Below are 18,131 nucleotides of genomic sequence, written 5' to 3' on the forward strand. Positions count from 1 at the left end.
ACCTAAGAGAAGACCTACATGTGAGGAGACAATTCTTTCTTGGATAGAAGGAGATACTATTGGAATGATGTCTTTCTGATGAATTCATACATTACTGACATCACTAATGACTTCTTCTGGACTATAATCTGGTATGGATCTATTAAAACCTAGGATGTATAACTTCTTTAATACAGTGACTCCTAGGAATGTTGTTACAGAAACACCTGTACTCACCACAAGTACACATGAAAGGATGTTCTCTGCTGCACTGTTTATAATAGTGAAACACCACAGATAACGTAAATGATTATAATTCAGGAGATGGTTAAATACATAAAGGTATGTAAGAGATATGACACCACTGAGTTCCATGTCATGGAAGTATGTCTGTCATGCAAATATGTGTATGATATAGTGACTACAAAAAGGAGGCTATAAAATCAAACATATGCTTTACTGTATTCTCCATATATGGAGAAAACCACCCCCAAGGGAAAGAATCTGAACAGGAGAGCTGAGGAGACACCAGTCTGTAGTTAACCAGGGAAAACAGAAGGGAGAGGAAGGAAGAAACACCTTTCTAATTATATACCTCAGAGCTGCTGAAAAATAATATACAACTAAAAAGAAAATCACACACATCACATATGATGAAACCCCAGAACTTTTACATGTTAACCTGATATTTATGAGCACAACAGACACCCATCCATTAGTCTATTGGACTACCCCAGTTCTAACCATGAAGGCCTTTGGCTTAGAACCCATGTTTGACACTTACCTGCTCTGTAACCTGGGGCAGATCCCCAGGTGGGACCTAGCTTGCCTGCTTTATATAAGAGCAACAAAACCTGATTATAGGTTTGTGAGAATTAAGGTATGTGGGAAATAGAGGGTGCTCAATATATAGGATGTAATAAACACATTTTGTGAGCAACTGTAAATTTTCACAGTTCTGCCATTTTCACTGCAACAATGAAATGTTGACTGAAGCAAGCAAGCAAACACACTGAAATGGTTTCAGGCATTGTATCTAAAATACAATTTTTTTAACAGTATGATCACATGAATTTTAGAAAGTTTCATTTACAACATCAATCTAACACTTTTATAAACAGCATTTATTGTACAGAGTACTCTGAAGGAAGAAAAATATGTACAGCCATTTGTTTTCATTAATACATTTCTATTCTGTCCTGCAATACTGAAAAGGCGGAATGTGTCTGGCACAAAAATAACCCTCAGGAGTTACAAATTAGAAAACAACACTTTTAAAAAAGAGTTTTACTTTTCTGGTAGAAATATAAAACTGTGGTTTATGGGGAAGAAATTAAACAAAATAAAGTCCAATCAATTGTTGAGGTGGCTTTAACACTTAGTTTTGTCCCTTAAACCAACTTGTCAACAGCAGTAAGTGTTTAAAATCTAAATATAAATAACAGGCAGCACTGCCCGTATAGCAGCACAGTCTGAGCCACTTAGAGTGACGCTCCGGTGTTCTCTGTGCAGAAATGACACCCCTTCTGGCACCCCATGGGGGTACACGTGGAGGAGCGCCTCACCTGGTGCTGCACCCTACAACCAGACGTCCATCCGCTACCACATGGGCCATCACCACACCACTGAGTGTACCAAAACTGACTGGTTTAAAAAAAAACAAGTGGGTGGGGGAGGCAGGAGTACACAGCAGCCATTACGTTGTCTTCCTGAAACCCTTCAGAATAGGGTAGATGTTCTCAAAGGCTTCATAAATTTCTGCTCTGACTTTAGCACCTACGAAGACAAGTAGAAAAGAGTCTGAAATGGAATTTCTTAACAAAACCACAAAAGCACAATTCTCTCCACATCCAGGCATTAAAACATTAACAATGGAATCCCTTGTCACAATCCTATTTTTGTTTTTAAAGAGGTACTTTCTTCATTTGGCTTTAAAAAATTACCAAAGCAACAATACAGATGACTCCACCTTCCATGCCTACAGTCTGCCCATGTGACAGCTGTTGGTCTCTGCACCAGGTCAGAGCCCAGCAAGGCAGCAGTTGAGCGTGACGGGAGTCTTATTCTCTCAATTGCCGCTTTCAAACAAGCTCTTTAGAAACTTCCTTTGTTGAGGCAAAATGATAATGCTGAGGAAAACCAAAGTTTTAGACAATGGTACCCAACTTAAACCACCATCTGTTATGCAATCTAATGCTCACCTCCACCCCTCCCCACCAAGGTGATGCTTCAACTGAAGGATCAGCAAGGCTGTGACCTGACTCCTCAGCTCCCCGCCTCTGGTGGACGTTTCCCATCAGTGTTGGGAAGAGAAAAGGGGAAAGGATTCTCTGCAAGTCACTAGTTAAATGTCCCAACACTGTGATATTACTTCTAAGTACTGAGAAAATACCATTCTCGACACTTTCAAAACTGCAACCACTACTTTCTGTTACAACTTACCTGTTAATACAACTTTTCCAGAAACAAAAATAAGGAGAACAATTCTCGGTTTGATCATCCTGTAGATTAAACCAGGAAATAACTCTGGCTCATAACTAGAAGGAAAATAGTAAAAACAATTTAAATTGACAGCTGCTCATGCCTTTAGAAAATATGAGGACCTGAACAAGGGAAAGCACCGGATTAGCCACAAACTAATGACAGGGTGAAGCCCAATTCTGCAAGCAGTATTTGGCCAGTGAGGCTGACCTGTCACTAGCACGTAAAGACCAACTAATCCTGTTTTGAATGAATCTGGATTTCCTGACATAAGAACAAGAGTTTTATATTCTGTAGTTTCTGATCTTTATCAAGTTTCATTCTGGACAAGTTTATATCAACTTAAAAGAGCCCAGTAATTATCCATCTATAAGATCTGCCAGTCACACAGTTTCTTCTCTAATCATTCACATCTCATCTCCTTAAAGTGAAATACCTTCTAGCTGCTACGTTTGCTCAGGCAATTTAACCAAAGTGACAGAAAAGATGGTTGGAGACTGAACCTTGCCCCGTGTTATCTGACTAAATGCACTATTGGTATAGTTTTGTTCTAATCCTAGTAATCTCATTTTGTTACACTGAAAACATGATGTATGACTGTGTTCAACTTACTGGAAAATTCAAGGCAGGCTTCTCTGAGGAAGGGAGATGCTGGGATGGATACATGAAATGCCAGTGGGAGTTTCTTAGGTAAAAAGTGACAGAAGAGTGTGCCAGGGATAAAAGTGGGATGTGCAACGACCCTGGTGTAAGAGGGGTGTGATAAGCCGTGGTGCTACTGTGAGCAGAGAGGCTGGAGAGGTGGTCAGGGACCACCTGCCTTTGAAGTCTTCTTCAGGACATAGAACAAAAGACTGAAACAACTGGGGGAAAAATTGATACAAGAGGTTGTGGGTTTTATTTATTCATTTAAAATGTATTTATTGAGCAATAAAATGATGAAACATACAGAAGGGAATCAATTTCATGCCAGTAAAGGGGAGTTTTGGGTGTCACTGAGTTAAAAAATAGAGAAGTAGGAGGCTGGTGAGAATAGTAGCTATTACCAAAGAAATCAGGAAGACACTTCAACAATAAACACACCTATCAGTATATCATTTGTTCTTACATACTAATTATTTTGCTTAAGTTTTATCATGAACAATGTTTAAATAGATTATAAATTTAAATTGTTGCCAAAAGCAACCACCATGTATTTCAGACTTACCTACTGAACTGTTGGTGGGTAAGCACAAGGCCTTCTAACCTTATAGGGAACTTCACATCACAGCTCCCCACCATGTTCTGAATCTTGAAGTCCAAGAACTTAGCTGGAAAACCCAATTTCTGTACAACTCTGGCATATTTTCTTGCTGCTAGTCTAGACTGTTCTTCACTAGGAAAGAAAAAGTGAGCTATTCATACTCAAAGACAGCTAACACAATTATTTAGATGAGTAACTTTCCCACGTCCTTGACAGAAAACTGTAGGCCTACCAAAATGAATACCTTTCAATTCACCAAATTATTGATAGCCCCAGATTTCATGGATATGAAGTATAATATCAGCATCACCATTATCACTAATATTGCTGTATTTAAGCCCACAAATTTCTACTGAGATAAAAACCAACAAGCGTCATTTTGATAGGAAAATACTGATGAGATTTATACTCAAAGAATGCATACACTAATTCCTCTTTTATGTCATGTCTTTCTTCATCCATTCCTAGAACTTATTTGTTGGATAAAATATGACTTAGCAGTGCAGGGCTTATGTAACAAAAGCAGAATGAAAGCAGTAACATCACTGTTGACAAAAGGCTCTCAAGTGCAGGGTCACAAATGACAAAAATCTGGCACGCACGCATGCTGAACTGTACAGAAATAAGATCGGAACACACATCCTAAACTAATGCCTATTTTTAAGAAAATGAAGCTACCACCATCTAAGGTGAAGAGAATCAACTACTTTAATAAGAAAGCAACAACACTGTATTAAAGTAGTAGCCTAACATCTAGATACCATGACACAACCTTCTCTCCGTAACACGCAGACCAGGACAATGAACTCCTTTAAACCCACCTCTTGGCTCCTGTGCACACCATCTTCCCAGAACTGAATATCAGTGCAGTGGTCCGGGGCTCTCTTATTCTCATGATTACAGCAGCAAAACGCTAAAATAGCCAGGGACAACAGTTAATGAGGTCAGACTACTGACTTCCATCAGGAGAACTACACAACAAAGAACAACTGAAATAACGAGAAGGACCTGGTACTGAGACAGTTATAACACCTGTCATGTGTTTCCTTATAGGACTCCCTTCCATCACCGCGTGGCACACACGCTTTTGCATAGGAAACAAACATGTAAACTGTGATGACAGGGGCAGCTGGACCGAGATTTTTATATTCTGTCATGCACATCCCAACAACTGAAGATAAATAATATTTGCAAAACTTTAACTATAAATTTTGTTTTATTAATGATTTTTTAGGCAAATCCACTTACAAACCTTTCCACCTCCAGAAGGAATAAATCAGATTACAAGCATATCAACACACAGTGAAGTCCCTGTTCCCGTAGACTTTTAGAAAATGCACTGATATATTGGCATTTATATAAATGCAATGGCCTCTCTAAAAGATGTAATATCTGCTACCTAATTACACACAAAAAAATTCACATATTTCTTTTTCTTTTTTACATATTTCTAATGAAGATGACTCTGACAAGTTAGACAGCTTTAACAATTTTAATTTAAAAACTACCATCTGTCTTCCTTCTAACTTTACCACCATGTAAAAATGCTAGCATTATATTCTAGTCTATACAAGTCCCAGGAAATGTCTAATTATTTTGCATTTCCTAAATTCCTTCTATAATTTTTTACATTTCCTAAATTCCTTTAACCAGTTTTACTGGTTGGATAACTACTATCATTTCATTAGGAGAAAAATATGTAAAATTATGTATTCAACTTAATAACATTATGATAGAAAAAAGGTTAATTCTTATAAGGCTACACTCATATGGATTTGCCATATGCATTAGGCTGCTAATCTTAAAATCTGAAAATTTGTAGCTATTTTCTTCTTAATCTTTTTATTATTAAAAAAAGACTGGGCAGTTATACAAAGGTAGAAAAATATATTAAACTTCCTTGTACTTATTATCCAACTTTAACAACTACTAGTTTTTGGCTAATCTTGTCTCATTCATATGCCCCTTTCCCAGTTCTCCAATTGGATTATTCTGAAGTAAATTCCAAGTAGCCTGGCATTCTATTCTATATAGTTTTCAAAACATAAATGGGAAAAAAAAAAAATTTTAAACATAAATGGGATCACACTACATATTTTCTTCAGTAACTTCACAAGATCCCCTTACAATAAGTATATTAAACTTCATCCTGTGGATTGCTATATTCTTACAGTCTCTTACTTGGCAGTTATTCAATAAAAATGCTACATATTTTGCTTCAAATTCTTGTTTTGTTGGTGTCAACAAACAAACACAACATATTCTTTTTAACTTAGAGACCTTTGGAAGAAAATTCTGCTATCACTATGGTTTGATACATTACAATTGTTCTGACCTTGGGATTATATTCAGCATTTCGGGCACGAAGTGCAATGGTCTTTAGGTCAAGTTTACAACCAAGATTCACTGTGGATACAATATTTCTGTAAGAAATTGGAAAAGAAAGCATGATTATTTACTGTTAATTATCTAAAAAACACAATCTTTCCTAATTTTTTTAAATTAAACAAATTTTTAATTGCTGACATTAAGTGTTTAAACAAGTACCAAACACCATGCCAGCATAATACATAGATAACCTCACTTAGTACTTACAATACACTATGAAGTAATAACTATAAATATTGCCATCTTCAGATGAAGAAACTGCTCTGTATGTACATGGCTCCTAAGTGAGGTATGACTTTCTCACTTCTTTCAAAATAAGAATCTCGGACAAACAAAAATTCAATTATCTCTGACAAAGGAAGGAAACCTGCTTTTTCCTCCGATCAACTCTAAGTAGATCAAGAAAACCAGACATCGATATTTATTATGTAGGTCCAATGAACTCTTTTAACTTTCTCTTCTCCTCTCTGTGGGGGCCCCCACCCTGCCCTCTGCTCCCCTTGATGTCAGGGGGTGACCGGTATTCTGGAGCAGCGCCTCTATAACTTTGTGCGGCGGCACCTGCACCTCATAGCATGGCAGGCGGGAGACAAACACTCCCTTCTCATTCTTTAATATTCTTATACATGTTCTCTTCTAATCAATCTTCTATACGCGGTTCATATAACCTTATCTATCTACTCCATAGAATCCCTGCCATCCTTTCTGATTTTAGTGCTCTGAGTCTTCACTCTCTGTTAGTCTAACTAAATGTTGATTTTTGTCAAAAACCCAATCTTTTGTTTCATTGATTTTCTCTATGGTTTTCTTTTTCTCTATTTTATCTATCTCTGCTCTAATCTTCATTATTTCCTTCCTTCTTACAGCTTTGGGTTTAGTTTTCTCTTTTTCTAGTTGTAATGTTATTGCTTTGAAATATTTCTTATTTTTTAATGTGATCATTTACAGATATCAATTTCACCCTTAGTTCAATATTTGCTGCATCCCAAATATGTTTTGTGCTCCATCAGGCTTCCATTAAGTCTATCAGGCTTCTCTGCCCACGGAATTTTCCAAGCAAGAATATCGGAGTGGGTTGCATTTCTTACTCCAGAGGATCTTCCTGACCCAGGGATCCAACCACATCTCTTGCGCCTCTTGCACTGGCAGGCAATTCTTCATACTACTAGCGCCACCTGGGAAGCCCTATATACTATTTTCATTTTCATTTGTCTTAACTATTTTCTAACTGCCTCTGTGATCTCTGATCCAACGGATGTTTAAAAATATGTTATTTAATTTCCACAATTCTGTGAATTTCTTGGGATGCTTTGTGGAATACCAGAAATATTAAGGTGCTGGCAAGAAATAAACACCCCATCTGAACTGGGTATAAATTACAACTTAAACCAAAGATGCAAACTTAAATGGGCATAGGAGCCAGGTAACTGTGCAAGACAATAGCGTATGGTGCTTATAAACTGAACTAATAAGTGCTTATCTTTCTACAATCATTAAGATTAAAATTATTTTGTTTTTTTAACTTGTTTTGGATCAAACAAACACCAAGGGCAAGATTTAGGTCTCTGTATAACAGTCATGATCCATGATTAAACATTACTTAGTTCTAAAAATGATTAGGAATAACTTGCATGAAAACTCGATGATGTATTTACTACAAATAACCCTTCATGTGGTTATAAGCTTCCTAAAGGCAAAAGCTATATACTTCTTACTGACAGATATGAGAATATGTTTTTCAGGGAGGAGGAATTTTCCCTACCTGTCCCCCCACCCCCTTTTCTGTTACATACAGGACCCACTTCACACAGGTAGAAAAATCCATTTAGGGCAAGAACAGCTATCCTCAGCTTGTGGGAAGGATACAACTCTTCAAAGATTTATACGCAGCCCTTATAATAAACAATGAAGAAAAACAAGGACCACTATGAACGATGATGATTCTGTGACTCTGCAATTAATCTTTCCAAAGGCTTAAAGTATCACAAGGGAGGGAGACTACATAAGGCTTGATCTGGTTAATCAGCTACAGCAAAACGTCAACAACAATAATGCAATCCAAACTGGACTTCACTGGCCCAAGCATACAAGCACAGCTACCAAATTTCTGAAGATGTTCTGAGAGACCTTTACTGGGGGCACTGACTCAGTAAGATAGCTTTCCTTCCCTTGTCAAGTAAGATAAAGCAAGTTTTGATGCATGGTCCCCACTGACACCACACAAGTAAGTCAATCCATCTGAGAACAAAGAACAGCAGCGAAGTCGCAGAGGGGGCCCCTCCAGGGCAGGGACAGGACACGCAAGAAGAACTCACTGCAGCTGCGGCACGATCCCAGAGCTCTCGGAGGCTGGCGTGGCAGGGGTGATGGGGGTCATGGGGGTCATGGGGGAGGGATACAGGGGCGTGGTGCCCGGCAAGGGTGCAGTCGTAAGAGTCTGTGAGTGGAAGAGCTGTGGCGTCTGGCCCGAGGGCCCCTGGGTTGCCTGCTGGGACGTCGACTGCTGGACGGCTGCCACTGCCGCCGCCTGCTGCTGCTGCTGCTGCTGCTGCTGCTGCTGCTGCTGCTGCTGCTGCCGTTGCTGCTCCTCCAAAATAGACAGACTGTTGGTGTTCTGAATAGGCTGTGGAGTCAGTCCTGTGCCGTAAGGCATCATCGGACTAAAGATAGGGATTCCAGGAGTCATGGCACCCTGTGGACGGTTAGAGAACAATGTGTTAGGCTGGCTGGTGTCAAATGTCTGCAGCACTTGGCTGGGAGAACTGCAGGTGAGATGTGCAAAGACAGGCACCATCCAAGAACAAATGGGGCTATTAAGCTGTCATCTCACGCACATCACTTTCTTCTTCACCGTAGCATAGTAGGTAAGAGCTTAGCATGTGGAAGTAGACCTAGGTGTGAAATTCAACGAATAACACATGAGAAGTTAGGAAGATGCTTAACCCTTCAAGCTCTAGAGGATAACAATGGTCTAAGACTCAGAAAAAATTGAGAATTTCTATTCTTTGAAAGATAGCATTAAAAAAATTAAAAATTAAGCCACAGATTAGGAGAAAACATCTACCATACATACATCTGAGAAAGAACTTGTATCCAGAATAAAGGACAATCAAAATGCAATAAAAGATGAACAAACAGACCAATAAAAAATGGGCAAAAGAAGTGAAGGACATTTTACAAATGAAGAAACATAAACAGTTAATAAGCAGTTGACAAAACGCTCAAGATTGTAAGTTAACAGGAAAATGCTTTTACTTTTAGACTCAAGTGAAAACAGAAGTGCTGGTGAGGGTGTGGAGCAATGAGAACTCTCACACGCTGCTGGCTGGACTTGAGAACACGCAGGGTACTTTCTTATAAAGTTAAACACACACTTACAAAATGACCCAGCAATCCGACTCCTAAGTATCTACCCAAGAGAAATAAAAACATAGCAGACATGAAGAATATACACATACAGCACCTTTATTCATAATTGCTTCTACCTAGAAACAGCCCTAATGTCAGCAACTGGAAAACAAACTGTGTTACATCCACACAAGAGGGCCACTTGGCAATAAAACGGGATTTGCTGATATATGCAAACATTATGCTGGGCTAAGATGACAGGCACACAATAAGCACATACCGACTGGTATGACGCGACCTGCACGATATTCTAGCGTAGACAAAACTATCTCTAAGTCTAGAAAGTGGATCAGCTGTTGCCTGGGGCCAGAGGAAGGGGCAGAGAGGGATTTTTAGGCTAACTGAAATGTTCCAGAACTTTCACAGGTGCATACACTTATCAAAACACACATTTAAAATGGGTATTTTTATTTAACAGAAGTTATTTAAAATTTTTAAAAGCAGATATGTTATTTGGAACCTTAAAGATAAAAAGGAAAAGATAAAGCTAGAAAATAATTAGGTTACTTCCAAAATCAAACACTCTATAATCACTCAGACCACTTTCATAAGTGTTTATCAAAAGATTTAAGTCTTATAGACAAATATATATTTTAGCTTCCAAACTTCCCAAATTAAATGCTATCATGCCTATTAAAAATCTAAAGGAAATTCTCAATGAAATAAAGAAGACTTAAAAAACTGTAAGTCCATTTTCAACAACAGATGGCTTAATTCCTTTCCTTCCCCTATACAATATCTCTAACAATGCAGATTCTGTCCTACATGCCCCCTCCCTCCAGTTGCATTACCTGAGGGGAGGCCAGGCCCTGGGCATAAGGTGGGAGGCTGTTGTTCTGATCCATGATGTTCACCTTCTTGGCAAGTCAAAAACCTTTGGACTGGAAATTGCCTCAGCATTCAGTCTTTTCCTAAAGCATCCCCAGCACACTCTTCTTGGAGACTTCCTCAGCTCTATGGGTTATCTTCGTGCACACCAAGAAACAGTGGTGTTGCTTTGAAAAAACCTGAAGTTTAATGTAAGAATACAGGTAAGCTATACAGCCTCATAAATCAGTTTCACGGTTATACAAAAAACAAATTTAAAAACCCAATCAAGCTATTCTGGAATCCATTTCCCTTTACCTCACAAAGCTGAAATCTTATTCCTTCCATGTTTCTCACGACTGCATGCAAAATAGTCAACAGGACAAAAACTGTTTTTTTTTAATGTGTTCAATTTATAGTCTTATAATGTTAAATGTTAAGGTACATAACCAGCATTCAAAACTTTTGGGGAAAAATATCCAAGGGAAATGAATTCCTAAGGAAACTGTCATATCTGAGTAGGAATTATTATGCACTGTATACATGGTACTATTAGGCTGAATTTAAGTTTTTAAATATTTCATTCAGTTTTCTATCCTCTATAATGTCTTGGGCATTAAGTTTAATAAATTTTGAATTGTATCCAATACACTTTAGCGTGATCATTTATTGAGAAACTACCTTAAATAACATACTGTGATAGAAGCTGTACCGACATAAAAATAAGACATCATATTTTTATATATGTAATACCTTTACCCCTTCAGAGCACACAAATACCAATATGCCTGTACCTGGCTTTCCTTAAATCATCTCTTTACTAGCTACACATTTGAAATTCCTTTTAGGTTAAAGAACCGAGTGACTAACGAAAGACCTTCTATTCAGTTTAGCTCATATGGACTCCTATTGTGCTCAAGGTTGCTGTGAGAACTGACTGATTCAAACAGGACTGATTAATACCCTAAGAACAGCATCCAGTTATAATACAGTAAGCACAGGATAAATGTCAGCTATTAGTATTAGATTTCAGTCTAAATGTTACCAATCTAGTAAGATATTCTCACACAGAACATATAAATCTTAAAGTTACAAATTATATGTCAAAGATGCGCATGTACCTCAAGCACGTACTTGTATAAAAAAGCACTCAGAATCTGGCAGTGACTCTGAAGACAAAGGACTCCGAAGACTATATATCCTACATACCCATCAGTGGAAAGCAGACCAAACACAGGGAAAGCTGCTTCCGAAAACAGACATATAAGAAAATTACACTCCTTTGGACACTGTTATTCTATTACAACAACAGAGTGCTGCAAATATAAAAATTAAGAGGAGATATATATATATATATATATATATATATATATAGTCCCTGGCATCAAAGAGTTCAATTTGTATAGGATATGCAAATAATCACTGCAAAATTTAAGTGCTATAATAGCAGATACATACTAAGCTAAGCCCCTTGAGTGAAGAAACCAGGAATATATGTTTTTGTAATCTCTATACTTAGTACAGTGTCTGACATATAATATGTTGATGATGAATGAATGCATGCTTTCGTTCAGTAGCTAGGTCATGTCCAACTCTTTTGCAACCACATGGACTATATAGTCCACCAAGGTTCTCTGTCTGTGGGATCTTCCAGGCAAGAATAGTGGAGTGGGTTGCCACTTCCTTCTCCAGAGGATCTTCCCAACCCAGGGGTTGAACTGGTGTCTCCAGCAACTACAGGTAGATTCCTTACTACTGAGCCACCGGGGAGGCCCCAAATGAATGCATACATGCTAGAGAAAAGAAAGGCAATGTTAACTGCCAAGTGTTCAGAAGAGTATGTTTATAAAGCAAGGAATATCTAACTTGGGTCTAGCAAGGTGAGTAGGAATTTACATTCAGCATTTCAAGTAGAAGGTCAAGCACAAAGAGACAGAAATTGAAAGAGCATGCAAGCAACAAACTAAGCATGACTGCATGGAATGTTCCTGCAGGGGATGAGACAGCAAATGTAAGTGGGGTCACGTTATATTACATAAGCAATACAAGCAGTGACAAGGTTTTGAAGTGCACCATGAGTATATCTACTGTGGCAAGAATATGAACGAACTCTAAGAGACAAAACTGGAGGCTGGAAGTTCGGTTTAAGAGTCACTGCTATGGTTAAGGCAAGAGATAATGAGGGCAGGATCGAAACCACTCATTTGTACGAACAGATTGATCCAGAAACTGGTGGCTCCTTACCCCGTTCTGCAAACTAAGTCTAGAGAAAAAAATCTGAGGAAGTTGTTGAGGCCTAATGTTACCATTGTTTAGAGCTTATCTCTAATTCGAAGGGATGGTACAGACCATTTTTCCTCCCTTGTGTCCTTAAAGCCACACAGTTATTACTGTACTAACTTATCCCCAGAAAACAGAGTTGTTTGTAGCATCTCCTCATCTTTTGGTTAACTGAAGCGTCAAATTTGATATTTTGGGGAGATAATCACTGATAAGGGAAAAGAATCAATAAATTCTGCATAGTCTCCTCGTGTCTGCGAGGAGATTATTCTCAATCAAGAATAATCTTTTCAGAGACGCCTACCTAAGTATTACATGCGAAAACCACACTGTCCAGGGCCTAGACAGGGACACCTTTGTATTTGTGTATTATGCTCTAACGTGCCTGAAGTCTCCGGCCTCTGAAAAAACGTTAAAAAGTCTCAAGCTCAACTTTATTATAAAACTACCCCTGTTGGTAGCAAACCAGGTGAGCACAGGCCAAGGTGAATATGCCTTTCAATAAAGAGAATTAAGGGATGGCAGGCTCCTGGATGAGCGGGACTGTGCTGCCTCAGGCCCCATCAGCACCCTGCGCCCGCGCTCGTACAGGTAAGCCGCTCTCGAACCACCGCAGAGAGCGCCGGGCGGGAGCCACGGCCGGGACAGGCCGAAGGGGCGGCAGCAGGAACCAGAGGAACGGCCCCCTTGGTCTTCGGATCCATTCCGTGCCTCTCCGCTCCACCACCCCCAGGAAGTCGTTGCAGTGACCACTCTGCAGTAATTCTCAGAGAGAAGCTAACAGGGTGGTTACCTGGAGTCACTGCAGAGACGACTACCGGTCGGAGAAAACGAAGTTCTGCACCAAACTGCCCAGGCGCCCGCCACGGCGACCCTTCCCGATCCCACAGGACTCCGGGCGCGCGTTGATAACGTCACTTCCGCCAGTTTCACCCTCTGCTTTAGCAAGCTGCCCACGAGGGGCGCCGGCGGTGGTAAGTGCGGACGCCTAGTGACTTCCTCTGACTCCCTTGGATACTCGACTTTAGAGAAACAAGAGGCGGGGCGGAGTGCTTCTGGCTTCCGGGAGAGGCCACCCTGCCAGAAAATGTTGATTGGTCGCTGCTGGATGTAGACAAGATATTGATTTTTAAATACTGACTGTTTAAACCAACTAGCGGTGTGACATTGAGCAAGTTACCAGACCGCTCCACCTCAGGTTCTTCGTGTATAGGATGGAATGGTAATAGGGCTTGTCCTCTGAGAACAATGTGAGAAGAATTAAGGAAATGCATGAACAGTGCCTGGTGCGCGGTAAGCGGTGTTCGCTATTCTCAAACACGTGGAACGATTAAAAAAAGAAAAAACCAGATAGCGTGCTGCCATCTTATGAAGTCTTTTCACATTTGTCACAAGAACTATAGGTAAAATTAGACCCCAGACGACCTCTCCGATGGTTCAGTTCAGTTCAGTCGCTCAATCGTGTCAGACTCTCTGTGACTCCATGGACTGCAGCACGCCCGGCTTTCCGGTCCATCACCAACTCCCAGAGCTTGCTCAGACTCACATTCATCGAGTCGGTGATGCCATCCAACCATCTCATCCTCTGTCGTCCGGTACTCTTCCTGCCTTCAATCTTTCCCAGCATCAGGGTCTTTTCCCAATGAGTCAGTTCTTCGCATCAGGTGGCCAAAGGATTGGAGCTTCAGCATCAGTCATTCCAATGAATATTCAGGACTGATATCCTTTAGGATTGACAGGTTTAAGCTCCTTGCAGTCCAGGGGACTCTCTATAGAGTCTTCTCCAGCACAAGAGTTCAAAAGCATCAATTCTTGTTCAAAAGCATCAATTCTTCGGTGCTCGGCTTTCTTTATAGTCCAACTCACATCCATACATGACTACTGGAAAAACCATAGCTTTGACTAGACAGACCCTTGTTGGCAAAGTAATGTCTCTGCTTTTTAATACACTGTCTAGGTTGGTCGTAGCTTTTCTTCCAAGGAGCAAGCATCTTTGAATTTCTTGGCTGCAGTCACCATCTGCAGTGATTTTGGAGCCCAAGAAAATAAAGTCTTGTCACTGTTTCCATTGTTTCCCCATCTATTTGCCATGAAGTGATGAGGTTGGATGCCATGATCTTAAGGTTTTTGAATGTTGAGTTTTAAGCCAGCTTTTTCACTCTCCTCTTTCACTTTCATCAAGAGGCTCTTCATTTCCTCTGCACTTTCTGCCATAAGGGTGGTGTTATCTGCATATCTGAGGGTATTGATATTTCTCCCAGCAATCTTGATTCCAGCTTGTGCTTCATCCAGCCTGGCATTTCACATGATGTAGTCTGCACATAAGTTAAATAAGCAGGGTGACAACATACAACCCTGACATACTCCTTTCCCTATTTGGAACCAGTTCATTGTTTCATGTCCGGTTCTAACTGTTGCTTCTTGACCTGTATACAGATTTCTCAGGAGGCAGGGAAGTTGGTCTGCTATTCTTATCTCTTTAGGAATTTTCCAGTTTGTTGTGATCCACACAGTCAAAGGCTTTGGCCTAGATAATAGAGTATAAATAAATGTTTCTCTGGAACTTTATTGCTTTTTTGATGATCCAGTGGATGTTGGGAATTTGATCTCTGACTTTTCTAAATCCAGCTTAAACATCTGGAAGTTCTCAGTTCAGGTACTATTGAAGCCTGGCTTGGAGAATTTTGAACATTACTTTACTAGTGTGTGAGATGAGTGTAATTGTGCAGTAGTCTGAACACTCTTTGGCATTGCCTTTCTCTGGGATTGGAATGAAAACTGACCTTTTCCAGTCTTGTGGCCACTGCTGAGTTTTCCAAATTTGCTGGCATATTGAATGCGGTGCTTTCACAGCAGCATCTTTTAGGACTTGAAGTAGCTCAGCTGGAATTCCATCACCTCCACTAGCTTTGTCCGTAGTGATGCTTCTTAAGACCCACTTGACTTCACATTCCAGGATGTCTGGCTCTAGGTGAGTGATCACACTATTGTGGTTATCTGGGTCATAAAGATCTTTTTTGTATAGTTCTTCTGTGTATTCTTGCCACCTTTTCTTAATATCTTCTGCTTCTGTTAGGTCCATACCATTTCTGTCCTTTATTATGCCCATCTTTGCATGAAATGTTCCCTTGGTATCTCTAATATCCTATGGTTTATTTAGGCATAGTCGCAGGTTGTAATGCTTGTTAGCTTGCTTCCTTTGTACCTCACATAATCAGTGAGGTTGTGTGCTCCTTAAGGATAGGAAAGATTTTACAGAATTTTTGTATCCAAGACATTACCTGAATAAATACAATACTTCTCTGTCCATAATCATCAAAGAAAACCCTTTCTTTTACCCTTTGTTTACAGTAAAGTATAGGAAAAGTTTTAATTAAAAAAATACTTTTCAAAAATCTTTTTCTCCTTCCAGAATTGCATGTATATATCAGGTAGTCCATTCTATATTAGTCAAAGGCTTGCTTGTTTTTTTAATTAACATTTTTAAATTGTAAAATATGATATTTACATAAAGTATGTAGACATGTATACAGATTAATAGATGGTATTAAATCAAGTAAGGGCAGTACATGAACCAAGAACTTCCAGATGTACAAGCTGGATTTAGAAAAGGCAGAGGTGCCAGAGATCAAATTGCCAACATCCATTGGATCATAGAGAAAGCAAGGGAATTCCAGAAAAACATCTACTTCTGCTTCATTGACTTTGCTAAAGCCTTTGACTGTGTGGATCACAACAAACAATGGAAAATTCTTACAGAGATGGGAATACCAGACCAGTTTATCTATCACCTGAAAAACTTGTATGCAGGTCAAGAAGCAACAGAACGGAACAATGGACGGGTTCAAAATTGGGAAAGGAGTACATCAAGGCCGTACACTGTCACCCTGCTTATTTAACTTATATACAGAGTACATCATGCAATATGTGGGGCTGGATGAACCTCAAGCTGGAATCAAGATTTCCTGGAGAAATATCAACAACCTCATATATGCAGATGATACCACTCTAATGGCAGAAAGCGAAGAGGAACTGAAGAGCCTCTTGATGAGGATGAAAGAGGAGAGTGAAAAAGCTGGCTTAAAACTCAACATTCAGAAAATGAAGATCATGGCATCCAATCCCATCACTTCATGGCAAATAGATGGGGAAAAAGTGGAGACAGTGACAGATTTGATCTTCTTGGGGTCCTAAATCACTGCAGTGACTGCAGCCATGAAATTCAAAGACACTTGCTCCTTGGAAGGAAAGCTATGACCAATCGAGACAGTGTATTAAAAAGCAGAGATGTCACTTTGCTGGTAAAGTCTGTATAGGCAAAGCTGTGATTTTTCCAGCAGTCATGTACAGATGTGAGAGTTGGACCATAAAGAAGGCTGAGTGCCAAAGAATTGATGCTTTTGAACTGTGGTGTTGAAGGGACTCTTGAGAGTCCCTTGGACAGCAAGGAGATCAAACCAGTCAATCCTAAAGGAAATCAACCCTAAATATTAATGGGAAAGACTGATGCTGAAGCTGAAGCTCCAATACTTTGGCCACTTGATGCAAAGAGCTGATTCATTAGAAAAGACCCTGATGCTGGGAAAGAATGAGGGCAGGAGAAGGTGGGGGATGACAGAAGATGAGGTGGTTGGATGTGACCGACACAATGGATATGGGTTTGAGTAAATTCTGGGAGATAGTGAAGGACAGGGAAGCCTATCATGCTGCAGTTTATGGGGTTGCAAAGAGTTGGACACGACTTAGGGACTGAAAACAGCAACAAAGGGTTCCCCTGGTAGCTCGTTGGTAAAGAATCTGCCTGCCAATACAAGAGACACAGGAGATGGATGTTCGATCCCTGGGTGAGGAAGATCCCTTGGAAGAGGAAATGTCAACCTACTCCACTATTCTTGCCTGTAAATATCCCATGGACAGAAGAGCCTCCTGGGCTATAGTCCATGTGGTCACAGAGTCAGACAAGCCTGATCAACTGAGCAGGCGCACGTTAAATCAAGTAAAGAGACCCAGTATTGCTGGCACTACAACCTCCAACCCATCCTTAGCCAAGCAGGACCTTTCCCTCTATCCAAAGTCAGTTTATTTTCTTGCTTTGGCACATCCCTCAGTTGCTTTATCCATTCTGCAGTTTATGGACATTTAGCTCATTTCCAGTTTGGGGCCATTAAGAACATCTTTATGAACATTCTTACACATCTTTCTGGCCAGGGTACATACCTTGGCGTGAAACTGCTGGGTCATGATGTGTGTGTATTTTCAACTATGTCAAGTAATGCCAGTCCCTTTTCGAAATACAGCTGTACTAATTTACACTCCAATAGAGTCTTCGAGTTTCCGTTGCTCCATAGTTTTTCCAATTTCTTTGTAAGCTCAGACTTTAAAATTTCTACCCATCACGAGTGACTTCGAATGTTTGCCTGGAAAAGAAAGCCTGCACCTCACTGCCAGGTCTCTTCGAAGAGCGGGCGCTCGCTACCGACTGAAAGGGAAAGGCTCTGGCCTCCAAGAGCAACGACCGGCGCGAGATAGAGCGGCCGGAGGCAGC

The 18,131-nt window shown here is 40.1% G+C and overlaps 1 protein-coding gene across 2 annotated transcripts; it reads right to left on the reverse strand.

The window, feature by feature from the left end:
* Positions 1-1,082: 1,082 nt before the first annotated feature.
* TBP (TATA-box binding protein) lies at positions 1,083-18,117 on the reverse strand. 2 transcript variants are annotated; one of them, XM_020889876.2, is made up of 8 exons: positions 17,804-18,117; positions 10,291-10,506; positions 8,407-8,783; positions 6,039-6,126; positions 4,525-4,616; positions 3,668-3,835; positions 2,422-2,516; positions 1,083-1,755 (listed from the first exon to the last, which is right to left on the reverse strand). In XM_020889876.2, exons 2-8 carry the CDS (start codon positions 10,342-10,344, stop codon positions 1,676-1,678), a joined length of 954 nt encoding a protein of 317 aa, XP_020745535.2. In that variant the 5' UTR covers positions 10,345-10,506; positions 17,804-18,117; the 3' UTR covers positions 1,083-1,675. The 2 variants fall into 2 exon arrangements, with proteins under 2 accessions (XP_020745535.2, XP_020745534.2); XM_020889875.2 differs by lacking the exon at positions 17,804-18,117 and adding an exon at positions 13,380-13,559.
* Positions 18,118-18,131: the final 14 nt, after the last annotated feature.

The sequence above is a fragment of the Odocoileus virginianus genome, chromosome 34 (assembly GCF_023699985.2).
Source record: "Odocoileus virginianus isolate 20LAN1187 ecotype Illinois chromosome 34, Ovbor_1.2, whole genome shotgun sequence".
Lineage (NCBI taxonomy): Eukaryota > Metazoa > Chordata > Mammalia > Artiodactyla > Cervidae > Odocoileus > Odocoileus virginianus.

What these genes read in the sequence shown, in the direction of transcription:
- TBP (XM_020889876.2), bottom strand. Translation starts at nt 10,344, where the DNA reads ATGGATCAGAACAACAGCCTCCCACCTTATGCCCAGGGCCTGGCCTCC. An exon ending in ATGCTGAATATAATCCCAAG is followed by an intron (nt 4,617 to 6,038) that starts GTCAGAACAATT and finishes TGGCTATTTTAG; the next exon opens with CGTTTTGCTGCTGTAATCAT. An exon ending in ACCCACCAACAGTTCAGTAG is followed by an intron (nt 2,517 to 3,667) that starts GTAAGTCTGAAA and finishes TTTTCCTTCTAG; the next exon opens with TTATGAGCCAGAGTTATTTC.